This window comes from Python bivittatus, unplaced genomic scaffold (genome assembly GCF_059951505.1).
Source record: "Python bivittatus isolate LINGU-HERP-01145 unplaced genomic scaffold, Pbiv_v1 ctg000840_np1212, whole genome shotgun sequence".
Taxonomy (NCBI): Eukaryota; Metazoa; Chordata; class Lepidosauria; order Squamata; family Pythonidae; genus Python; species Python bivittatus.
This window is the reverse complement of record NW_028277113.1, coordinates 15,671,094-15,690,876: the sequence shown is the minus strand read 5'-3', so window position 1 is coordinate 15,690,876 and position 19,783 is coordinate 15,671,094. Positions and strand designations below refer to the sequence as shown.

The following is a 19,783-nucleotide window of genomic DNA, read 5'->3' as shown; positions in this document are numbered from 1 at the left end:
ATTGTGTACTGTTGGGGTCTGAACTGTCTGTAACCATGAAAAGGGATGATATCAAGATATCAAGTCAGCTGTGAAAAAGTTTAATGCTGGGGAACATTAGGAAAAGATTGAAAATAAGACTGTCATCACTGGAGTGACCTTTTACCAGTCCATGGTATGCTGGCACCTGGAATTCTATGGAGAATTCTGGTGGCCTCCTTTGAAAAAGGGCAGAATGGAGTTGGGAAAAGGGCAGATCAACCAAGATGATCGGGAGGTTTGAACATCTTCCTTACAAGGTGATAGCATCTGGGTCTCTTTTTGTTGTTGTTGTTCAGTCGTTAAGTCGTGTCCAACTCTTCGTGACCCCATGAACCATATTGCACCAGGCCTTCCTGTCCTTCACTGCCTCCCTGAGTTTGCTCAGTTTCATGCTCATTGCTTCAGTGATGCTATCTAACCATCTCATCCTCTGCTGTCCTCTTCTCCTTTTGCCTTCAATCCTTCCCAGCATCAGGCTCTTTTCCAAAGAGTCCTCTCTTCGCATTAGGTGACCAAAGTATCTGAGCTTGAGCTTCATTATCAATCCTTCCAATGAGCAATCAGGGTCTCCTTAGCTTAGAAAAAAAGAGGCTGAGGGGGAACATAACTGAGATCCATAATATGATGCATAGCATGACAAAGTGGACAAGGAGAAGTATTTCTCCAGCTCTCAAAATAGTAGCAGAGACCCTGGATTAATAAGGGCCTTGACCTGATCAGCAGAGTTGTTCTTATAATCTTATAGAGAAGTCTGCTCAGAACTGGGGTGCTAAAGAGAAAAGGCTAGATTTGCTGTCATCTCACAGTGGAAGAGTAAATGACTGAGTAAGTGACTCAGCTCCTGGATTCTGTGCATGTCATGAGAATGTACAGATCTAGATCCACAAAGTCCCTGTGCAAAGCGATCCACTAACTCAACCTTTCACAAGTTTCCATCTTTGGCATGGAGTTGCAGTTCCAACATATCTGTGGTGGTGAAAGTCTGATTAAAGCAAATTCCCCTTGTGGGCAGAGGCACCCTGGGGTTACAAGAGAACTGTGAGCAAAATAATAGATGAAAATTGGTGGCTCTCTTTTTGTCTATAGAAAAACTGATGTGGTCTCTCCTATCCACTTTTTAACTAATCTCTGTGGGTTTAGCTATCCACAACACACTAACCTGTGGTTAATTTTGTCCAGTTATAGGTATCCTGCCATTGCTTCAGTCCCCTGTGATTTCTGATCATTTCTTTCAGTGTTTCTACCAGCTGGGGAATTCTGGGAGTTGAAGTCCACACATCTTCAAGTTACAGAGGTTGAGAAACACTGAGTTGTTCGGACCTCTGGGCTCTGGATTTTAGCCAAACCACTGCTTCGGTTTGACAAATGAGGGCGTGAGAATTTAAGTAGATGGTTTCCTGTCAGAGTTTCGCTTTAAAAAGGAAGGTTTCCTTTGACACTTAGAGCTCCGCTCTAAAACAGGTTTCCCTAACGCAGGTATGCTTCCTGTGAGAACTCACATTTTCCTCCAGTAATCTGCTGTAGCAGCACGAAGGGGAGCTGAAGCCAGACGCCTGTGCAGATCAGGCAAGAACTGAACGAGCAGCCATAAAGATCAACAGGCAGATCGCCTTTCTTCTAAAACTGTCCTTCAAGCAAAGTGGAAAAGCCGAGCGAGTGTGGCCATGTCTAGCTTTCTCAGCGTATCTCGCTGTGACGGTGTAACCGTGAGGAAGTCGGGGTTTATGCCGCCACAACACTGGCTGGGCCACAACACAGACGAGGAAGTCGTTTAAGTAACAGATCCAGGTGCAGGATACGGAGAGCTTTACTGTATAAACTTTGTTCGGAGCGCCCGACTTCTTTTGAGGACTCGGGCCAAAACTTTAGCGGACTTTCGCACTCAGCCCAAAAAGCGGCGTCCGGGAGGTGGAACAGGAGGGCGGGGCGACGTCGTGCTGCCCCCCTCCTCCGCCCGGCTGGCTTTCTCGCCAATCGCGGGGAGGTATGCAAACGAGCCGAGCGTTTTGCCCGCTGCAAGCAAAACAATGAGCTCAGACTGGCTGGGAGCGGAGCGGAGCGGAGCGGAGGCCCTTGCGTGCGAGGTGCTGTTTGGCACGCTAGCGGCGCATCCCCGGCGCTCGGAGGCTCTATTTACATTTCGCTGAAGGAGGCGGTGAAATGGAGCGCTCGGCTCGCGCCAGCTGCTGGGTGTAGTCGGCCGCATTTCGCCAAGCAGAGACCCTGTGACCGAGCCCGCGAGCATGAAGTACAAGGTAAGGAGAGACCACTGGGGCGGGCGGAGTGCACGCGCGGAGTGAGAAACTTTCCGGTCGCTCGTCGCAACGGAGGGACCGAGTTGCTTGGAAGAGCTGGGGAGGAAGGGACAGAGCGAGCGCCCCGGATGATGCCAGCGCAGCTTCAGTTTGCAGCCCGTCTGTCAAAGAAGTTTAAACTAGGTGGGGTGAAAGGCTTGCTACGTTGCTGCCCTGCCATCTTTCACAGACTGATTTTATTCCCGCCTTTTAATCGAAGCCGTCCCAACCTGGCGTCCTCCAGATGCTCTCAGCAACCCGTCACCGTGGGGTTGATGGAGATGGTAGTTGCCCGCATCCGGAGGGCGCCAGGTTGAGAAAGGCTGTTCTAAACTTTCGGACATGTTTCGTTGCTTTAAACTTGGGGGCTCTTTCCCCCCGGGACTCTGTACTGCCAACTTGAAGGGCATTTGCATCACTCTTGCTTCCTTGGGGCACTCCGCGGTAAAGTTCCTTTTAAGAGTAAAATCTCACACAGTTCTGAGTCAAAGCACATGGCATGATATAAGTCGCACGCAGTGCCCTTTCTCTATCCAGTCATCTAAGTGTAAACCTGTTGAACTGAGGGACTTGATAGATGTCATACTGCCAAGTTTATTGCTTACAAATAAGTTTGTTAGCTCAGTTTTGTCATAGGTATATCACGTCCCTGTTTTTAACTTTTCTGACAAAGAGGCAAAGTAAAAATATGACAAATCAGTTACTACTAATAAAACCATGTAAATCATTCAGTCTGAATATTCAGCTAAAAGAAAAGCTATTCTGGTTGCATTCAGTTACTTGTAAACATCTTCTGCTTAATTTTGAAACAATCTATTACTAATGTCGTCTAAGCAAAAATGGTGAAAATGTTGCTTTTGGAGCTGTTCTGGAATGCTCTGACTTTAAGCAAGGCAAGTATTTCTTCTCTTTTCCAAAATCTTAAAGAAATCAGGATTTTGTTTGCTGGTACTGTAGAAAATAGTTTTGGTGACATAACCATCAGGTGTTGACTTCAGAGGAGCTAGGATTTCACCCTGTCTTGTGCAAGTGTATGCAGATGATTTGAAAAGTTTTCTTCCAATGAGATATCATTGTTTTGATAATGTAGAATTGCAGAATTGCTTGGTGATTTTAAGTAGAAATGCTTTAAGGGACAGTGTGACAAAGTGCTGACTTCCTCAAACCGATGCTGTGTTACTAGAAGCTTGTTACTAGAAATCTGTATATTCCAATCAGAGTATTGTCTTTCCAAACTACTTATTTTTTTATCTATTATTTTAAATCTGTACATGCTTGCTCAGAAATCCTACTAATCTCAGTACTTACAAATAAGGCCGTCATGGTTTGATTGCTACTAGAGTAAAACTCCATAGAATTTACTTGAGTAGAATCTAGGACAGTGTTTCTCAAATTTAGCAACTTTAAGATGTGTGGACTTCAACTCCCAGAATTCCTGTGCATGCTGACTGGGGAATTCTGGGAGTTGAAGTCCATACATCTTAAAGTTGCCAAGTTTGAGAAACACTGATCTAGGAAGATACTGTTAGATTGTAGTCCTGTGTGCATTGATGTGTACACAGCACTGGAGTATACCTGGGGCATCAATTTAGCAAATACATTTATGCAATCTTGTTTTCTTGGAATCAGCAAGGATGTGGAAAAGGAAGCTTATCAAGATTAACACAAATCCAGAAGAGTTGTTCAAAAGTGCTATCTCTTGCAAAAAGATGTTCACAGCATTCTTTATTTAGGGCCTTTGGCCACAGATAAACTTTCAAGTATATATTTGTTCAATGTACAGTTCTGTGTTAGTTCTAGGAGCCTATGATGACAAGAGGAGCCTGGATATGTGGAAGGAAGGAAGGAAGGAAGGAAGGAAGGAAGGAAGGAAGGAAGGAAGGAAGGAAGGAAGGAAGGAAGGAAGGAAGGAAGGAAGATAATAAGATTAATTCATGCCTAAATATATATACAGTACTTAAACAGTAATATATCCATGTCTTACCAGAACTTTCAGGAGCATGCAAGCTGCAGGTTAGTTTAGACACCTGAAAATTATAATAACTGCATCTATGATTATCTGCAAGTTTAGACAGAAAGAACCTTGACGAATAACTAGAAACATCCATGAATTTAGTCTGGCATCATTCAGAGATACTGGATTATAACTCCTATCATACCATTGGTGCATGTTGGAGTTGTGGTTCTGAAAGTCTGGTTTGGAATAACATTCTCATTAGCTCTCTCTTTTTTTTTTTTGTAATATGAATAAAAGTGCTGGTTCCCAGTTCTTGGGGGGAAGTTCAGGCAGCTGCAATCACAGGACTCCCTTGCCTACCTGCTCACCCTCTTTGGCTGCAACTAGCCATGGCACTAGGTCCAGCGCTTGATGTTTTTAGGCAACTACTGGGGCCTCAATATCCTTGTAAGGCCCTTTGTAGATGCTGAGTGGCTGTTTCTCATAATTCTTGTAATCTCCCATCATATTCCTGACCTAGATGAAGAAGTAAAAAGTAAAATCGAGCCACTCAGCTCTGTTTAGAGCAATAGGAAACCCTGCCATAGTTTGAATCAAAAACCCATCTTCTCCAAACAGGAGCTGATTTGATCACAAGCATCCAGAAGAAACAGAAGGCAGGCAGGGGAGTTGTTACTGTGACTCGGAGAGGACGTGCCAGTCATTTACTCAGACAAGCTGTTGATACGTCCCAAATGGAGGTGAAACTGTTTTTGTGGCTGACCCCTTTTTTGTTTTGTTTTTCATTTTGGGTGGTGAGAGGCTGCAGGAACTGGGCAGTGATATTGTGATGTTATACAAATGAGTAGGGCTGATTCTCTTCCCTTTTGCTTTTCTTTTGGAGGGTTATTTTAGATGTGCTCAATTCTTTTCCTGGTGAAAATTGAGGGGACATCACATGGCTGATGTTCAGCAATTTGTTGCCCAGCATCAACCTAGAAAGGATAACCATGTGAGGCCTATGGACTGCATGTTTCCTTTCCATATAACAGGGTGAGGAACAGCAGGAATTCCCAAAAGTTGGCTTCCAGAAAATCACTGAAAAAGGATTGTGGCATGTCCTTCTCTCCAATTCTCCAGCAGGCCTGAAAGATGCAGAATGGTTTAATGGGCAGAGGAGGAAGAGGCTCTGCCTTCATGCTGCTCTTTGCAAATGTTCAGGACCTCAAACAGAAGCAGGTGCCATTCATCCAAAAACTCTGTTTGCTTCCTGACCTCTGGAGCCTCCCAATGGCAGCATAGTCTGGCTCAATACTGTGCTTTGGGGGTCCTTTTCAAATGGAAACTCTAGCCATCTCTTTCCATATTTTGGCTCTGAACGTAATATCACAAAGGTACCACATTCTGATAGCAAATCCATATATAAGATATCTCAGTTTCTTAGCATAGTCTGAGTCTCTTCTTGGGCAAGAAATGGGACAAAGAGAAAAATTGCTCTTTCTTCATAACTGGGTTTGGTAAATGCATTCTTTAGAAAAGATTACCTGGGGCAGGACTGGTTCCTCAATCCTGCTGAAAGACCAACTTTATCAGATTCCTCCAATCACTGGGCTATATCCAGTTGATCATGATAAGATTGATACAGTCTAAAAATAATAAGTTAGATAGTGCAGCTTGGCCTAACTCTGGCTTGGTTACATTTTCCTAAACAACAATCTAATTCTCATAAATTCTGATTCCAGGCAATGTTTTGATCTGATTCAGTGGAAACCATTTTTGTAGAACAGCTGTCATTAATAGCCCATTAATAATAACAACTGTATTTTCATATAACTTGTTGTATGGCTAACATACTATGACATTGATCAGCCTACATATTTGGAATAGTCAAACAATTTTGTGCTGAACATGACTTACTTCAAGATAGGCAGTATGTACAGTATTCTAAGAATTGCAGCTCTTAGAATTACAACATTTAGCCAATCTGACTTGATCTTGAAAAGCTAAGCAGCAGCAGACCACCTAAAACTTGGATGGGAGACCAACAGGAAATTCCAGGGCCATAAACTAGATGTAATGAGCTGTGAGAAGAACCTTGGGAGAGAGGAGGAAGAGCCGCAGCCTACATAACAGTCTGATAAGAGAAATCTCAGTCCAAAGGAGGGATGTGGGTGGAGAAAGTGTCTCGGAAGGGACCCTCCCTAGTTCTCTGGAAAGCAAAGACGGGGGACAGGGGAAGTGCTTTCAGACTTGCAAGATTCTGTTACTGTAATCTTACAATAAAGGTTAGTATTCTTGGTTCTGGTTTCGTGGTTGGGACTATTTTGAAGGGCTGACACTAAACTGGAAAGTCTAGATTGTTGCTAAGAAAGCCACATAGATGTGTCTGTGAAGTCATTAGGAGACAACCTTGATTTCACCTTTTATTTTTAGACTTGAGAATCCTAACTGAAGAGGTACAACAAGATTCTAACCAAATTTACTTGGGAGCCCAATTCTTCACTGGTTTCCATGTAATTTGCTATTTGGAAAGCATCCCAAACTAGCTTATCTGAATCAAATAATTTCATCTCCACCATTTGTGGTTGACAACCAAGTCTGCTTAGTAAATTCCTATTGCCCAGACAAGAGATTGAAGCTAAATTAGCATATCTACTTAGGAGTGACTTACTGCTGAATAGACACATATAGGATTGTGCCTTGAGGCTCCATTTTTCACTTGTGTAAATTCTGTAGGCTGAAATAGTGCTTGAGTTGCCAAAAAACAAGTGACTGCTATTTTTTAAAATTCATCAGTATTTTAATTGTTCAGAAATTGCAGAGGCCTTACACATCAGTTCAGGACACCTATCATTGGAAAGAAATAGGAGATCTGATTTGAGGTGGCATGGCCCTATTAAAAGCCACAGCTATTTCATTATTTATGCATTGTGAGCCATGGTTTGTTAAATCATACTGTACTGAATAAACCACAATTGGCTGGATTCATACAACATGCTAAAATAGCCAAGCAAAACACATTATGCTTTAGTGTGATGTGCTAAATGACTTGAGGTGGCATATTCTGGTTTGAGTACAAAGTAATTCTTTTCTAGTTATAATGTACTGCAGCTTGGTATTTCTAATGATCTCTCTTGTCACAAAACTCAAATGAATAAACCTACTTAATACTAGGCTTCTTTGAAATCACCCATTTCAGTCAGAACAAAATCATTCATGCTCTGTAAGGTGCTTTCTCCATATTTATTTAGTAAATATTTTTTACTATTTAAAAAGTATTATTAAATACTTTAATAAGTATTTAAAGTAATACTTTACTTTTAAAGTATTAAAAGTAAAAATTAATTTTTACTAAAATTTAGTAAATTTAGTAAAAATTAACACTTCTCATTAAGGAGATTGTTATATAATTCTAGATGGAACAGGCTAGTCCAGTGTTTTTCAAACTTGGCAACTTTAAGATGTGTGGACTTCAACTCCCAGAATTTCCCAGCCAGCATGGGTGGCTTAAAGTTAAAGATACAAAGTTTGAAAAACACTGGGCTAGACAAAAGAAAAGAAAGTCCAATATAAGATGGAAGATTTTTAGCTTCCTTAAAACCTTTTCTGTTACACTAGTATGTTTACCTTTCATAGGAAGTCTATTTTTTTTAATTGTTTACCCATGGTTAGCATTCTTAATCTGAAGTCCATGAGTGATTTGTTCTAGAATACATCTGTTGACTCTAGGGATATTTAAAAATGACTCCTTGCAATTATTATCATTTCTCAAAGCTGAAGAAATGCTTATAGAGACTTTCCATAAAACAAGCCAATCAACCCTCCAAAACATATTATGTATTTGCATTTTATTTACTAAATAAATCACCATCTAAATCTAAACCATCACCATAGTCTAAACCATCACCATAGTGATTTTCTGAAGCTGAGTAACTTGGCTTGGATCATCCTTATGCCTCAAAGTTTCCTCTTCAATCAATACTCATTAATTCTTTCTTAATGGGAAAAGTCAGGCAAATCTCAGATATCCATTTGACCAGCAGTTTCAAAATACAGTGGTACTTGTATGTTCCAACAGATGCTGACTAGTATTTAACAAGGAATACTTGGCTAGATGATGATTGGTCCAATCACAGAAGGCTCTTCTTAAAAGCTGTAATATCTCTCGCCTTCATCTAATTCTCATAAAATATTCTTCCCTTGCAAAATGTAAATCTATATTACCGAAGCAGGAATGGGCAACCTAGGAAGATGAGCCACACATGGCCCTCCAGATCCTTTTTTGAAGAGATCTTTATATGAAATTATTATAGTGCAATTATAGTTAGGGTGGGAAACAAAAGAATTACATTAAAACTATCCCCCCCCAATCCAAAACCATCTCTTGTTCTGCCCTGCAGTGATACTATCACACCACCTGCCATGCTCTTTGTGGCCCTTGAGGGCTGAAATAAATATTTGAAAAACTCAGCTCCCTCCAGCTGCGAAAAAGATGAACGAGGATCCACTTTGTCAGAAACTCAAGAAAGGATTTAGATCAGCATTTTTTCAAGCCTTTCGTTACTTCTCTGTCTACTGAAATCTGATAGGCATAGATTCTGGTACTTAAATCCTTCCTACTCTGTAATTTCTCCTTATGAGAGTGATTTGAGGGAGCATTCTCAAGACAGAAAATTGTAACTTGGGAGGTTGCAGTAAGCACCATGCTCTGGGAGACAGTAGCAGCTGCCACCAGATGGGGAGTCACCGGAAGTTTCTGGCCAAAGGAGAAGAAATTAGGGTTGAGGAGATTGTGCTGTAACAACTCATACATGAATTCATACAAATGGCAAGATGTTTTCAGGGCCAATTTTGGGTGGGTTCCTCCACATCCCTGACCAAAGTTCCTTCTCAGTTTGAATCAAGAGACCATAAGAAAGTTTCCCAGAGAATGTTCTATTTTTTTTTTCAGAAGGACAACACAATAAAACAGTCTCTCTTTGGCCTCAGAGAAATTGGCAAGGCTCTACTGGTTTCTCTCCCTAAACTAATTTATAGAAACTAGCATTAAACTCTATATAATCTTGCTTTCAGAGACTCTGTAGTAAACAAAAATGTAAGAGGTAAGAATTCACCTTACTGGAACAAATTTCCATTAGCCAACTAATAGATACAAATTCTGGTTATTGAAACGCACTAGTTATTCCTTAAAGAATAATGGAGTTTTCTTTAAAGGTATGTAGAAGTGGTAGCACAGAACTGTAATTATTAACTATGTATTCCAAGACATTCTTGGCCAGTGTGCTATGAAGGAACCTAAAGGCAAAGAAGGAGAAAGGATTCAGGCAGACACCATTTCAGAAGTTCAGCTATAAATGATCTTTGCGGTGGTCAAACAATAACTAGGTGCAAACCTATACATTCTAAAGTCATAAGTATTCCCAAGCCCAACAAGATAATCACGTACATATACCAATGCCATCAGTGTGTGCTACTTTGCAACTAGCTACTTGACTGCTACAAGTTAGGAATTTGAAGATGGCTTCACACATTACAGTAAACCAAGGTGTGTTAAATCTGTTATAATGGCTGGAGTCACATAGTATGCTAATCCACAAACCATGGTTTATACCCTACAGTGGTTCAATTCATATACTACATTAACCAAATCAAACCAACTTAGTATGATATGTGAACCCAGCCTAAGTCAAGGGAGGGCAGGTGAGAAGTTAGTCAACTTAAAGTTCTTTATAGGCCATGCTGCCAACTACTTTTGCCTTTCGAAATCTCAAATGCAATTTTAATAAACTATTAAACAATGATAAAGAATTTCAGACTCCCCGTTGTGTGATAATAATGTGACTATGTCATGAAATAAGTGATTTAAGTACTCCTTGAAAAGGCAAATCCAATAGATTTATTAATCTGGAAATTGAATCAGTTATTCTTATAATTAAGCAGAAAAATAGTAATTGCTGCTGTTTGTATGATAGAAGGTTTTTCGTTCCTGAAGAAAAAAAAATAGAATATTTCAGATAAATAGTTTTATTAAAATTTACACAACCCAAACTATGAAGGCCTGTTTTTCTTCTTAGTAATCCCGACCAGGTTTTCCAAAAGATACAGTCACAGTCTTCCTCAGTTTTGGTGCCTTGCAGATACAGGACAAACTTCCCACTTTCTTAGTAATATCTATGCTGACTTGCAAAGGACAATTGAACTTAGACTTAGTTTAAACAATTTTTGTTTACATCAGCCAAGATAGTGTGTGCTTACTGTAGCCTAATGATTAAGATGTTGGACTAGGAGCTAGAAGAACCAGGTTCTGGTTCACCTTCAGTGATGGAAGGTCACTGGGTAACTTTGGGCTTGTTGATTTTGTTGTTAATTTTACAGTCTTAACATATTCCTGAAATTCTGATGTCAGTTGTGTCATAAGTTGCAAGGAAAAGGAAGAGGAAAAGGAAGCTTCAAATAAACATGGTGTCCTGAGGCCTCTGATTATACAGGGTGAGTGGGGAATTCATGTCCCTTCAAATATTATGGGACTACAGTTCCTATCATTCTTGACCTTTATCTGGGCTGCATTAGTGCTGGAATCCAACAACTTCTGGAGAATATAATATGTCCCCCAAACCACCAGATAAAATTGGGATTCAAGAGATTGGAACTTGAAATGACTGTATCCTTTGTACATGACCTTACTGGTAGACCTCAGCTGCGTTTTGTGACATGATAACAAGCTCTAGAACCTTTCTGAAGCATCGCGCTATGAGCATTAATAGGTGCACAAAATAGACTGAGACATCCATAAAGGTGTCCTGAGAGAAATTGGAGTCTTTGCCCATCTAGCTCAGCTTGGCCTGCTTATTTGTGCTCATTAGAGGCTTTTCTTGAAGCCTGGATCCTTTTTCAGTGGAGATGCCTGAGAGCAACACATCTGTCTTCACCCCTAAACTATGGCCTTATTGCTAATAGGCACTTTATTTCTTTTGTCAATCCTTTTCCTTGAAAATTTTCCTTGAAATATATTTTCTGGGGCCCGTTTGAGCTTCTGGGGCCCAAGCAAGTATACATTAGCTTAGACTTCATTTTTGTGCAAACTGTAATGGAGATAAGTAAATGTGCACGGGGCCACAGCTGATTATGCATACTAGCACAATCATATACCAACAAACTTTGCATTCCAATTACAGTATCTTTAAAATACTAGAAGTTCCCAGTAGAGAAACTTCGTTGGGTGATTAAAAATCAGATACAGAACTCACTAGTGGGCAGTCCACAATCTACAAGGCATGTGTTACCACTGCAGAAACTGAGTTTTGATTATCTATTTTTAGATAATTTGTAGGAGAGAAAGAAATTTAAGCAAATTGGTTTGTAATGCCTGCCATTCGGATTGCATGCTGCCTTAAATACAAAGTCTGCATTGCCAAGGCAAACTAAAACGGTGTCACTGGGAAGAATGACTATATTTCTAATCATGTGCTTGCAAAAAACTATCCGTAACCAAGGTAATGAAAGTCCCCAAGCATGTAACCCTGTAAAGGCATAGGAATGGCATGCACTTTGCCGTCCCAAATCCTAGCACTGTGTTTACTCCGGACATTCTTGATTGTTGCCCTCTGACTGTCAAGGTATAAAGGATGGTGAATGAGATCAGCAAAAGATGAGGCACCAGTCACATCGTCATAAAGATGTGCCCAGATATGGCAAGAAAGGAAATCAGTCTCGTCACTTGCTATTTTAAGAGGATTACTCTCAGTATGAAATATGTTGTAAACATGACATAAATAACAAAAATAATACATCAGCCTTTTCCCAAACTCTTGGCCCTCTGGTTGTGTATCTCCTGCCAGCCTGATTAAGGGCCATGTTGGATTAGGAGGAGGATGGGATGTAGTGAAACACATTTGTAGAAAAGCCAAGTTGGAAAAGTTTAGATCAAAATTGACTCAAAAGAAAGAGAGGGAGGGAGGGGAGAAAGTGTGAAGTACATCTTGATTTTCTTTTTGGAATCTGTAATGTACCCCACTTAGTATACAATACTTCTCTTGTTACAGCTTTGCATCCCGATGAAGTGAATGCAAGATGAATGTTCTATACCATGAGTTAAACTAAGTTTAGTGTGAATGAAGGAAAGTCAGACAAACTAGAGAAACAGTGACAGGATATTTTCATTTAGTGAGTTACCATAGGAAAGAAGAGTTTAGTGTCATGGAAAGGGTAGATTTGTGAAAATATGAGACTTTGCATTCTGTACTACTACTGAGTTTTTTGTTTGTGACCTTCAGATTTTTTTAAAGTAGTGAATGAAGATGGTTGTCTATATATATTTGCCAGTAGGACTTAGTTTTCACTCTTTGTGTTTGGATTGTATAATCCAAAAGTAAATTTACTAACCTAAAGCAAGTGGTAGTAGTCCCGCACAACTTTGGATATACCTTCTGAAAATGTATATTGGCTTTCAGCAGAACTAACATGGAAACAACCAGGGCTACTTCATCTTATTTATCTGCTTCATTTCTCTCTCACAAGGAATTCAGATAGCAGCTATACCTATCAGGCAAGTATTATCAGGCAAGCTAAGGGACAGGAACGAGACCAACACAGTACCACAGGGATCTCAAATAAGTTTCATAAAAAGCAAGAATTAGAGCTGAGTTTTCCTATATTCAAGACTTAAATTGTAGGCCTGCCTTGCCTAACGTGGCACCCTCCAAATGTGTTGGACTACAGCCTCCAGAACTCCCAGTGAAGGAATAATGGAGAAAATTGACTTCAGAGATAGAAGGCAGTAGGTCACCTGTAGCCACCCACCATTTTTATTTCCCGAGAGTTTTTCCTGTATGCCCTACAGGGACCCCATTCCTGTAATTTCATTCTTATGAAATTATGCTGAAGGTTATACTTTATGATTAAATGTTTTAGGACTAAAAGTACATGGCAAGATGCCGGCCCGCCCACATATACCATATTGCCTTTCTGTGATCTACTACAACTTAATTCAAGTATGATAAATCCATAATGGCCTTGTGATGGATGTGGGTTGCCATATTCTCAGAATGGTGCTGTGAATGGGCATGAAAAGTGACTCAGAATTTTATGGAAATAATTAGTAATGGATGAGGATGTGCAAGTGCTTATTCATCTCTGCACTCAGTCACAACTTGTGAGACCCAGTATGGTTCTTTTAAGCTGTATGGGCTGGGAAGCAGAGAGGGAGAAAAGTATGTATCGTTCTTCATCTGGTCCAAATGAAAATGTTACAAAACAGCAGAACTAGTTATCCACATCCAATTATTCCCCCCACCCTCCCATGCATACTGAGATCTATACTTGTTCCAACATATTTCCAAGCACATAAATGAAATGTCAGTTCTTATTACTTTGATTTATTTTGTGGTAGAGGTTGTATTCTGTTAAGCAGAAGTGAGAATAAGGTGCTTCTAATCTGGATCCAAAAACAGATTTTATGTACTAGGTCCAAGATCCAGTGCCTGAGTATCTGACAGAAATCTGTGTCCCATATGCTGCTTTTTGGGGGGAGTTTGTTTCCTTTTTGTTCAGTTCTGAGCGGCAATGAAAATGTTCATCTGTGAAAGATGTAATTCACAGCCCAAGATGTATAGCAAGATATAACCAGAAGTGTCTACAGAATTGGACAGTTTCCTCAAAATGACAAAAAGAGCATCATAACATCACAATGCAAGTTATGCCCCTTTCATAGAGACATGCAGCATTAAGACACAGGTACAAACAGGGTGAAGCATTGTTTCATCATTTGGCCCTCCCTAAGAATGCCCATGGATGTAATTTACAAATGAGAGAAATAAGTTTGCTAAAATTTTCACTGGGGAGCATCGTTTGTGTAGGTTGAAGAAACTAGCTAGCTTTTTAGTCTCTAAGAAAAGGGGCCAATTCCTTTTACTTAAAGTTTGTGTGTTCCCCTGTTCATTTATTCATGTGTTCATTCATTCATGCAACCAGGCTGGATTAGTATGCTCCCAATGAAGTTGAGGAAATAAGAATGGATTTAGCCTGCGTGAATCTAGGCAGCATAATAAGAGACCTTTCTTGAGATGTGCCCCATTGACTGGAAAATTGGAATTTCAGCAGGGAAACCCTGTGACTCATACAGAAACAATAGTCTTTAAGAACTGCTTAATAATTGTGAGAATAAAATTTTGCTAAGCACAGTGTAGGCTTATCAAAAAAAGTAAAAGGCCGTGAAGAATCAAGAGGTATTATGCTGAATCCATAAGATTCAGAACAATTGGATATGCAGAAAAATTCTGACATTGTCATTCACAACAGAAACTTCATCTGTGCTTTTGTTATTTGTTGTGCTTGCCCAGAAAATGTCATATCATTCTGCTTTTGACAAGACAGTGCTCAATAACTTCCAGAGGGAATGTTATATATGGTTTTCCCTCTCCCCCATTGAATTACAGCTTTTCAGAAGTGTTGTGGGGATGAGAATTGGAATCCCTCTGATGTCTTTGGTATTGATAAGAACTTTTTATGGCATGAATTACCACCACTGGATAAAATGTTCACATATTAAAGTTCAGGACCAATTTATCCTTCAGTTTCTATCATACTGAAGCATACTGCATAGAGTCTAGTTGACTCCATCCCAGCTCAGCCATACGATAGTTGCACTGTTAGATACAAGAGGACATCTGATATCCTTTTTAAACTAAGGGCTAGTTACACAATATATTCTATCACCACACAAGCAACCTCAGCCTTTGCAAATATGAATTCCTAAGCCACAAATAAATTCTTCATTCACAGACCTATTCTTTATTTAAAGCATTTACCCCCTATCTTTCTACTGAAAAGCATCAAGATTACTTACAATCCAAATGAAAATATTTGTCAAATAAAATCTTCATGAATTAAGTCACTTAAAATGTATGAGACAATAACTGAAAAACAATGGATGACAAAATATCATAATACTACTTGCCAAGAAGCGTAAAAGACCCTACATAAAGTTACAATGGTATCTGTCAGCTCTGCGTCTCTAAGGAGTGCCTTTAAATATTTCCACCATATGTTTCTGGATTCTGGTAGGGCAATATTTAAATCATAGTGAAATCATACTTGGTTTGCTTGATTCCCAGGCTTGTTCTGCCTCTCTTTTAGTGTATTTTTTTGTCCATGATCAACAAAACTACAGTATATGATATATCGTGCTCTTAAGAGAAAGCCCCTTTCACTTTCAGAGGTAACAAAATCCAGGAAATGGGGGCTAAATATATATTTGGGCCAAATTCTGTGAGCCGGTGCTGCTTATAAAGCCTTGACTGGACTAAGCTGGAAAAGAATGAGGTGAGGCTTCCCTTTTTTATAAAATTATGTCATTCCAGCATTGCTTTCAGTTCTCTGGAAAACCCAATGGAGTTTGGGAAATGTGGCCAGAGTTTGGTTGCCTCTCCCTGACTCCTGTAAGCATTGCCTGTGAGTGTCTCTCTGATCATTCAGGGCATATCTTGGAGAACGTTTATCCCTCCTACATCATTGCAAGAACAGTTTGACTCAGATGGCTAAAAGATGTCTTAATTTCTTCTCCTGCATTCATTGTGATGCCCTTTATACATAAAAACATAAGCAATACCTTGATGGATTGGAACCCTGGCCCATCTAGTCCAGCAATCTGTTTTTACAGTGGCCAACTAACTGCACAAGGAAGCCCACTAGTCTCCCAGCAGATGGCCTTCAGTCTCTTGATACATTGATCTATTAAAGAAAATGAGCAGTCAGCTCCAAACAATTTAGGCTATCACAGAGAAAAGGTGCAAGGTATGTCGTTGCTTTTATCACACTGCAGCATGTGGACATGTTCTCAAAGACAGCTGGGATTCACCAATGGTGGTGTTAGTGTGATGGGTGTAGGTCAGGAAATAATAAACTAAGTTTAAGATGACAAAGTGAAAAAACAAGAAGCAAACAAACAAAGGGAAAATTGCATACCCTGCAATCTGTTTTGAGTTTTCGGATGGATGTTCACAGATATTTCAAATTAATAACAATCCTCGAAGCAAACAATATTTCAACTTTACCAAGACTAGCCTTGCTTAAAATATGTTATTAAAGTATCATTCAAAACCTTGGGAGAGCATTTGCTCATTGGGACTACCATAAAATTGTGAATAGTCATATTGATTAAATATGGATTTACAAATGTGAATTGCAGACTAATAACTCCTTCAAAGTGGCCTTTATGATTGGCTGAAATTCATGGGAAAGGCTGCCTTGGGTATTTGTGATAATGGTTGTGTTCACATGTAACAGTAATCTCAGTGTAACAAAGTAAGCAGGAGCAGAAAGGAGCTTGAGCAAAACCCTGGCCTTGAATGCTACCCTCCCCTCTCCCCTGCCAAGAGAAGAAATAAAGTAGAATTCAATGTTATTCTAGCCTGTTTGACAAACCACAGTTTATGTTAGGTCCCATTTCATAGTTAGCATGTGAATTCTGGCTAGAGAAGGGAGGAACTAGGAGTACCTGAGCCTGATCTTTGGCATGGCTGCTTTTTTGCTTGCATAGTTGGGCAAAACCAGCCCATATATTGACCTAGTTCATACCCTTACTACATATTAGGAGAAAGGGATTGCTTCTTGCTCATCCAGAACACTGCATTTCCAAGTGGTTGCAATGTAAGAAACATCCTAAAAGGGGCTTTAAGAGAGTCTAAGCAAAATAATTCTATATCATTGTAGGGGGAGGGAAACCCCTTATCCAAATACGAGTATATTCCAGCAGTTACCATTTGAACAGAGCTGTGAAACAAGAAGATATAGTAACATGAATATAATAAAATTAAAGAGGAGCAACCTTGCCTCCCACTCACCCCCAGCTCTAGTTCATTCAGAGACCAACACAGGCTGTAATACACACAGTGATGGCTGCAAACACTGCCATACTCCTCTCCTGCCCTCTGCTTCAATATCATTTTTCTCCAGACTTTTAATTGTTCACTAATTTTAAGATTTCTTTTCCTTATCTGTTAGCTGCCTTTTTACTTACTTATTAATCAAGTAAATAAGCAGAAAGCCAGTCACCTTTCCCAGAAATTTGTTAACTGAATGTTTGAGGCTGGCCTATAATTGTATAGATCCTCCAGGTCAAGGGAGAATGTCTTCAGCATCATTTAAAGAGTGGGGAAACACTTCCCAAGCATTAATCATGACTGTTAAGCATGGGGGCAACCTCATCCTGACCCATTGGATCAACCAGCAGGGAGAGGGGTCAAGTAAACAGGTGGTGGCCCTCATCTCTGCACACAGCCCATCTGCATCTTCAAGGTCTGCAAGGCTGAAAAGAATTCAAAATAAAAGGATAAATGGTTGCCTAGGATACCTCACTATGACCTGCCCCAACATGGGGATCCAAGTTGAAGCAGTTCTGACTGATTGTCTGCAAATAACTGTGCTGAGCCTGAGATCACCCCAGCTCTCTCAGGAAGAAAGGCATTTGGGGGGAGGCGGTGGTGGTGATCAGAGCACTAACCCTATCCCTGCATTGTCTCATCTACCCAAATTATAGCAGCATTCTCTCAGAATGAACAGACTGACAGATGAAATACGACTCAACAAGCTGGAATTCCTACTGACTGCTTCCAGTCCAGGTCTGCTGTGTTATGGAATAAGTTGGTGACAGAGCTGGGAGCGGTGGTCTTTCCAGGACTAAATCTTGGATAGGAGTAGCCTGGATGGGTAATGAGCTGACAATGAAGAACAGGGCTTTTAAAGGAGCCACCTTCACTATCATCTCAATTTCTCTGAAAGAAAAGAAGCCAAATAAGCAGTCTGCTTGCCTTTTAGAATAATCATGACTTGTTTCTTCCCTTCACTTGGTTTGTAATGCTTCCAGAAGATGAAGACTCTACCATCTTACTCCAGTTCTGACTCATTCACTCTGTAAGAGACAAGAAATCAGATGACATTCTTTAGAAGTCCTTGCTAATTGCCTCTCATTTTCCTACTCTCCAGGACTTAACAGCAGTGGGCTTATTTCTTAAACTAATTTAAGTTTGAGTAGGATAACCTACTGATCTTTTTCTTCTGCTGCTTGGGAATCACTTCTCATCCCCCTAAAGCTTTTATAGAGAAATAGGAATAAGAATCCATTAAGGAAGAAGCAAATTGCCCCCAATAAGCTTGGATTTTAAGATAAATTAAGGAACTTCCTGGAAGAAACATTACTGTACCTGTCCCAATATTGTTTCACTATTCTCTTTTTTCCTTCAAAAGAAATAACAGAAAGAAAGAAAGAAAAAACACAACCTGGTATAGATAGGAGGAGAGAAATGTTATAGTATAATCATAATTTCCAGTAAGCAAGTAACTTGCTTTGAGAAATCATATTAGTTTATCATATCTTTATTAAAAGGAGATGGAGAGAAAATCTCCTTCCTTCCTTCCTTCCTTCCTTCCTTCCTTCCTTCCTTCCTTCCTTCCTTCCTTGTTCAGCTGTGGTTCAGCAAAATCCAACACAAGTTCTTTAGAGAAACTTCCTTCATGGCACTAAAGATGCAGAATGAATGAAATCAACTATTGTTCCCAGATTCATCTCTGAATTGAGTTCAAAGGAAGAGAATTAATTAGAAAAGGAGACACTGGTCAGCATGCCTTCAGAGGATCCGTCTTAAAGTCTGAATCATCCCTGCACTGCATCAAAACCTTGAACAGCAGAATGAAACATCTGGAATCTAATTATCTTGCTGGATGCATGCCTGCCACACCTTAAAATGAGCCTGGCATTGCATGGTTTATCTTGGATGTGAATTTAGGTCATTATGCCAAGGGAAAGAATGCAAGTGGTTTAACTTTTTTTTTTTTTTTAAGCAAGGCCCATAATTACCTTTTAAAAAACATATACATGGTGATTAGAAATACATTTTAAATCCTTGCTTTTACATCTGTTGTCTGAGGCTGGTCATGGCTTCGTTGCAACCTTTGCAGGACCTCACGCATGATGTGGTATAGGAAAACAGGCAGTTAGAGGATGATAACTCCATGGGAGCTATCATAAATAGAGATACTTGTGTTTTCCTGCCTTGCCTTCAGACAAGTTAACAGTGCTGAGTTGCTCCAGGGCTGGCATTTTGGGAGATGAACCAAAATGAAATCGCAGAGATTTGGGACTTAGCATCTTCTTATGGTTCTGCTAAGACTTAAAAGTCTTCACTTTTTATTTGTATTGAAAGTGAATCTTCCAATTTATGGGCGGGATCAATGGGATTTCTTGATGACAATAATTGCGCTGCTAGAATTATTTTTAACCCAAACTTTCCACAAAGAAAGCCCCCACCCTTTCTTCACAAAACACATATAAATGTCTTCTTGAAGGAGCTTTTGTCTTTGGCTGGAAGACTGCATGTCAGAAGTGAGGGAGTTACCCTTCTTTGAACATGCCTGCATTTCTCCTTAGCTGTTCTTTTCATGTATTTGTAAAGCCTTTTAAATCTTATTGTCTTATTTTACTTACTATGAAGTCTTTTTAGGGGGCTCTCAAACTAGATGTGAAGTCATAAAACAAGAT

General features: G+C 39.9%; 1 protein-coding gene across 2 annotated transcripts in view; it reads left to right on the top strand.

The window, feature by feature from the left end:
* Positions 1 to 1,520: 1,520 nt before the first annotated feature.
* NEDD9 (neural precursor cell expressed, developmentally down-regulated 9) overlaps positions 1,521 to 19,783 on the top strand; it is a 60,682-nt gene continuing 42,419 nt past the window's right edge. Inside the window, exon 1 of one of the 2 annotated variants that reach the window (XM_025166005.2) lies at positions 1,521 to 2,276. In XM_025166005.2, coding sequence (XP_025021773.1) covers positions 2,265 to 2,276 — 12 coding nt within the window. In that variant the 5' untranslated portion in view covers positions 1,521 to 2,264. The remainder of the gene's footprint in view (positions 2,277 to 19,783) is intronic. The other variant, XM_007427162.4, reaches the window with a different exon arrangement.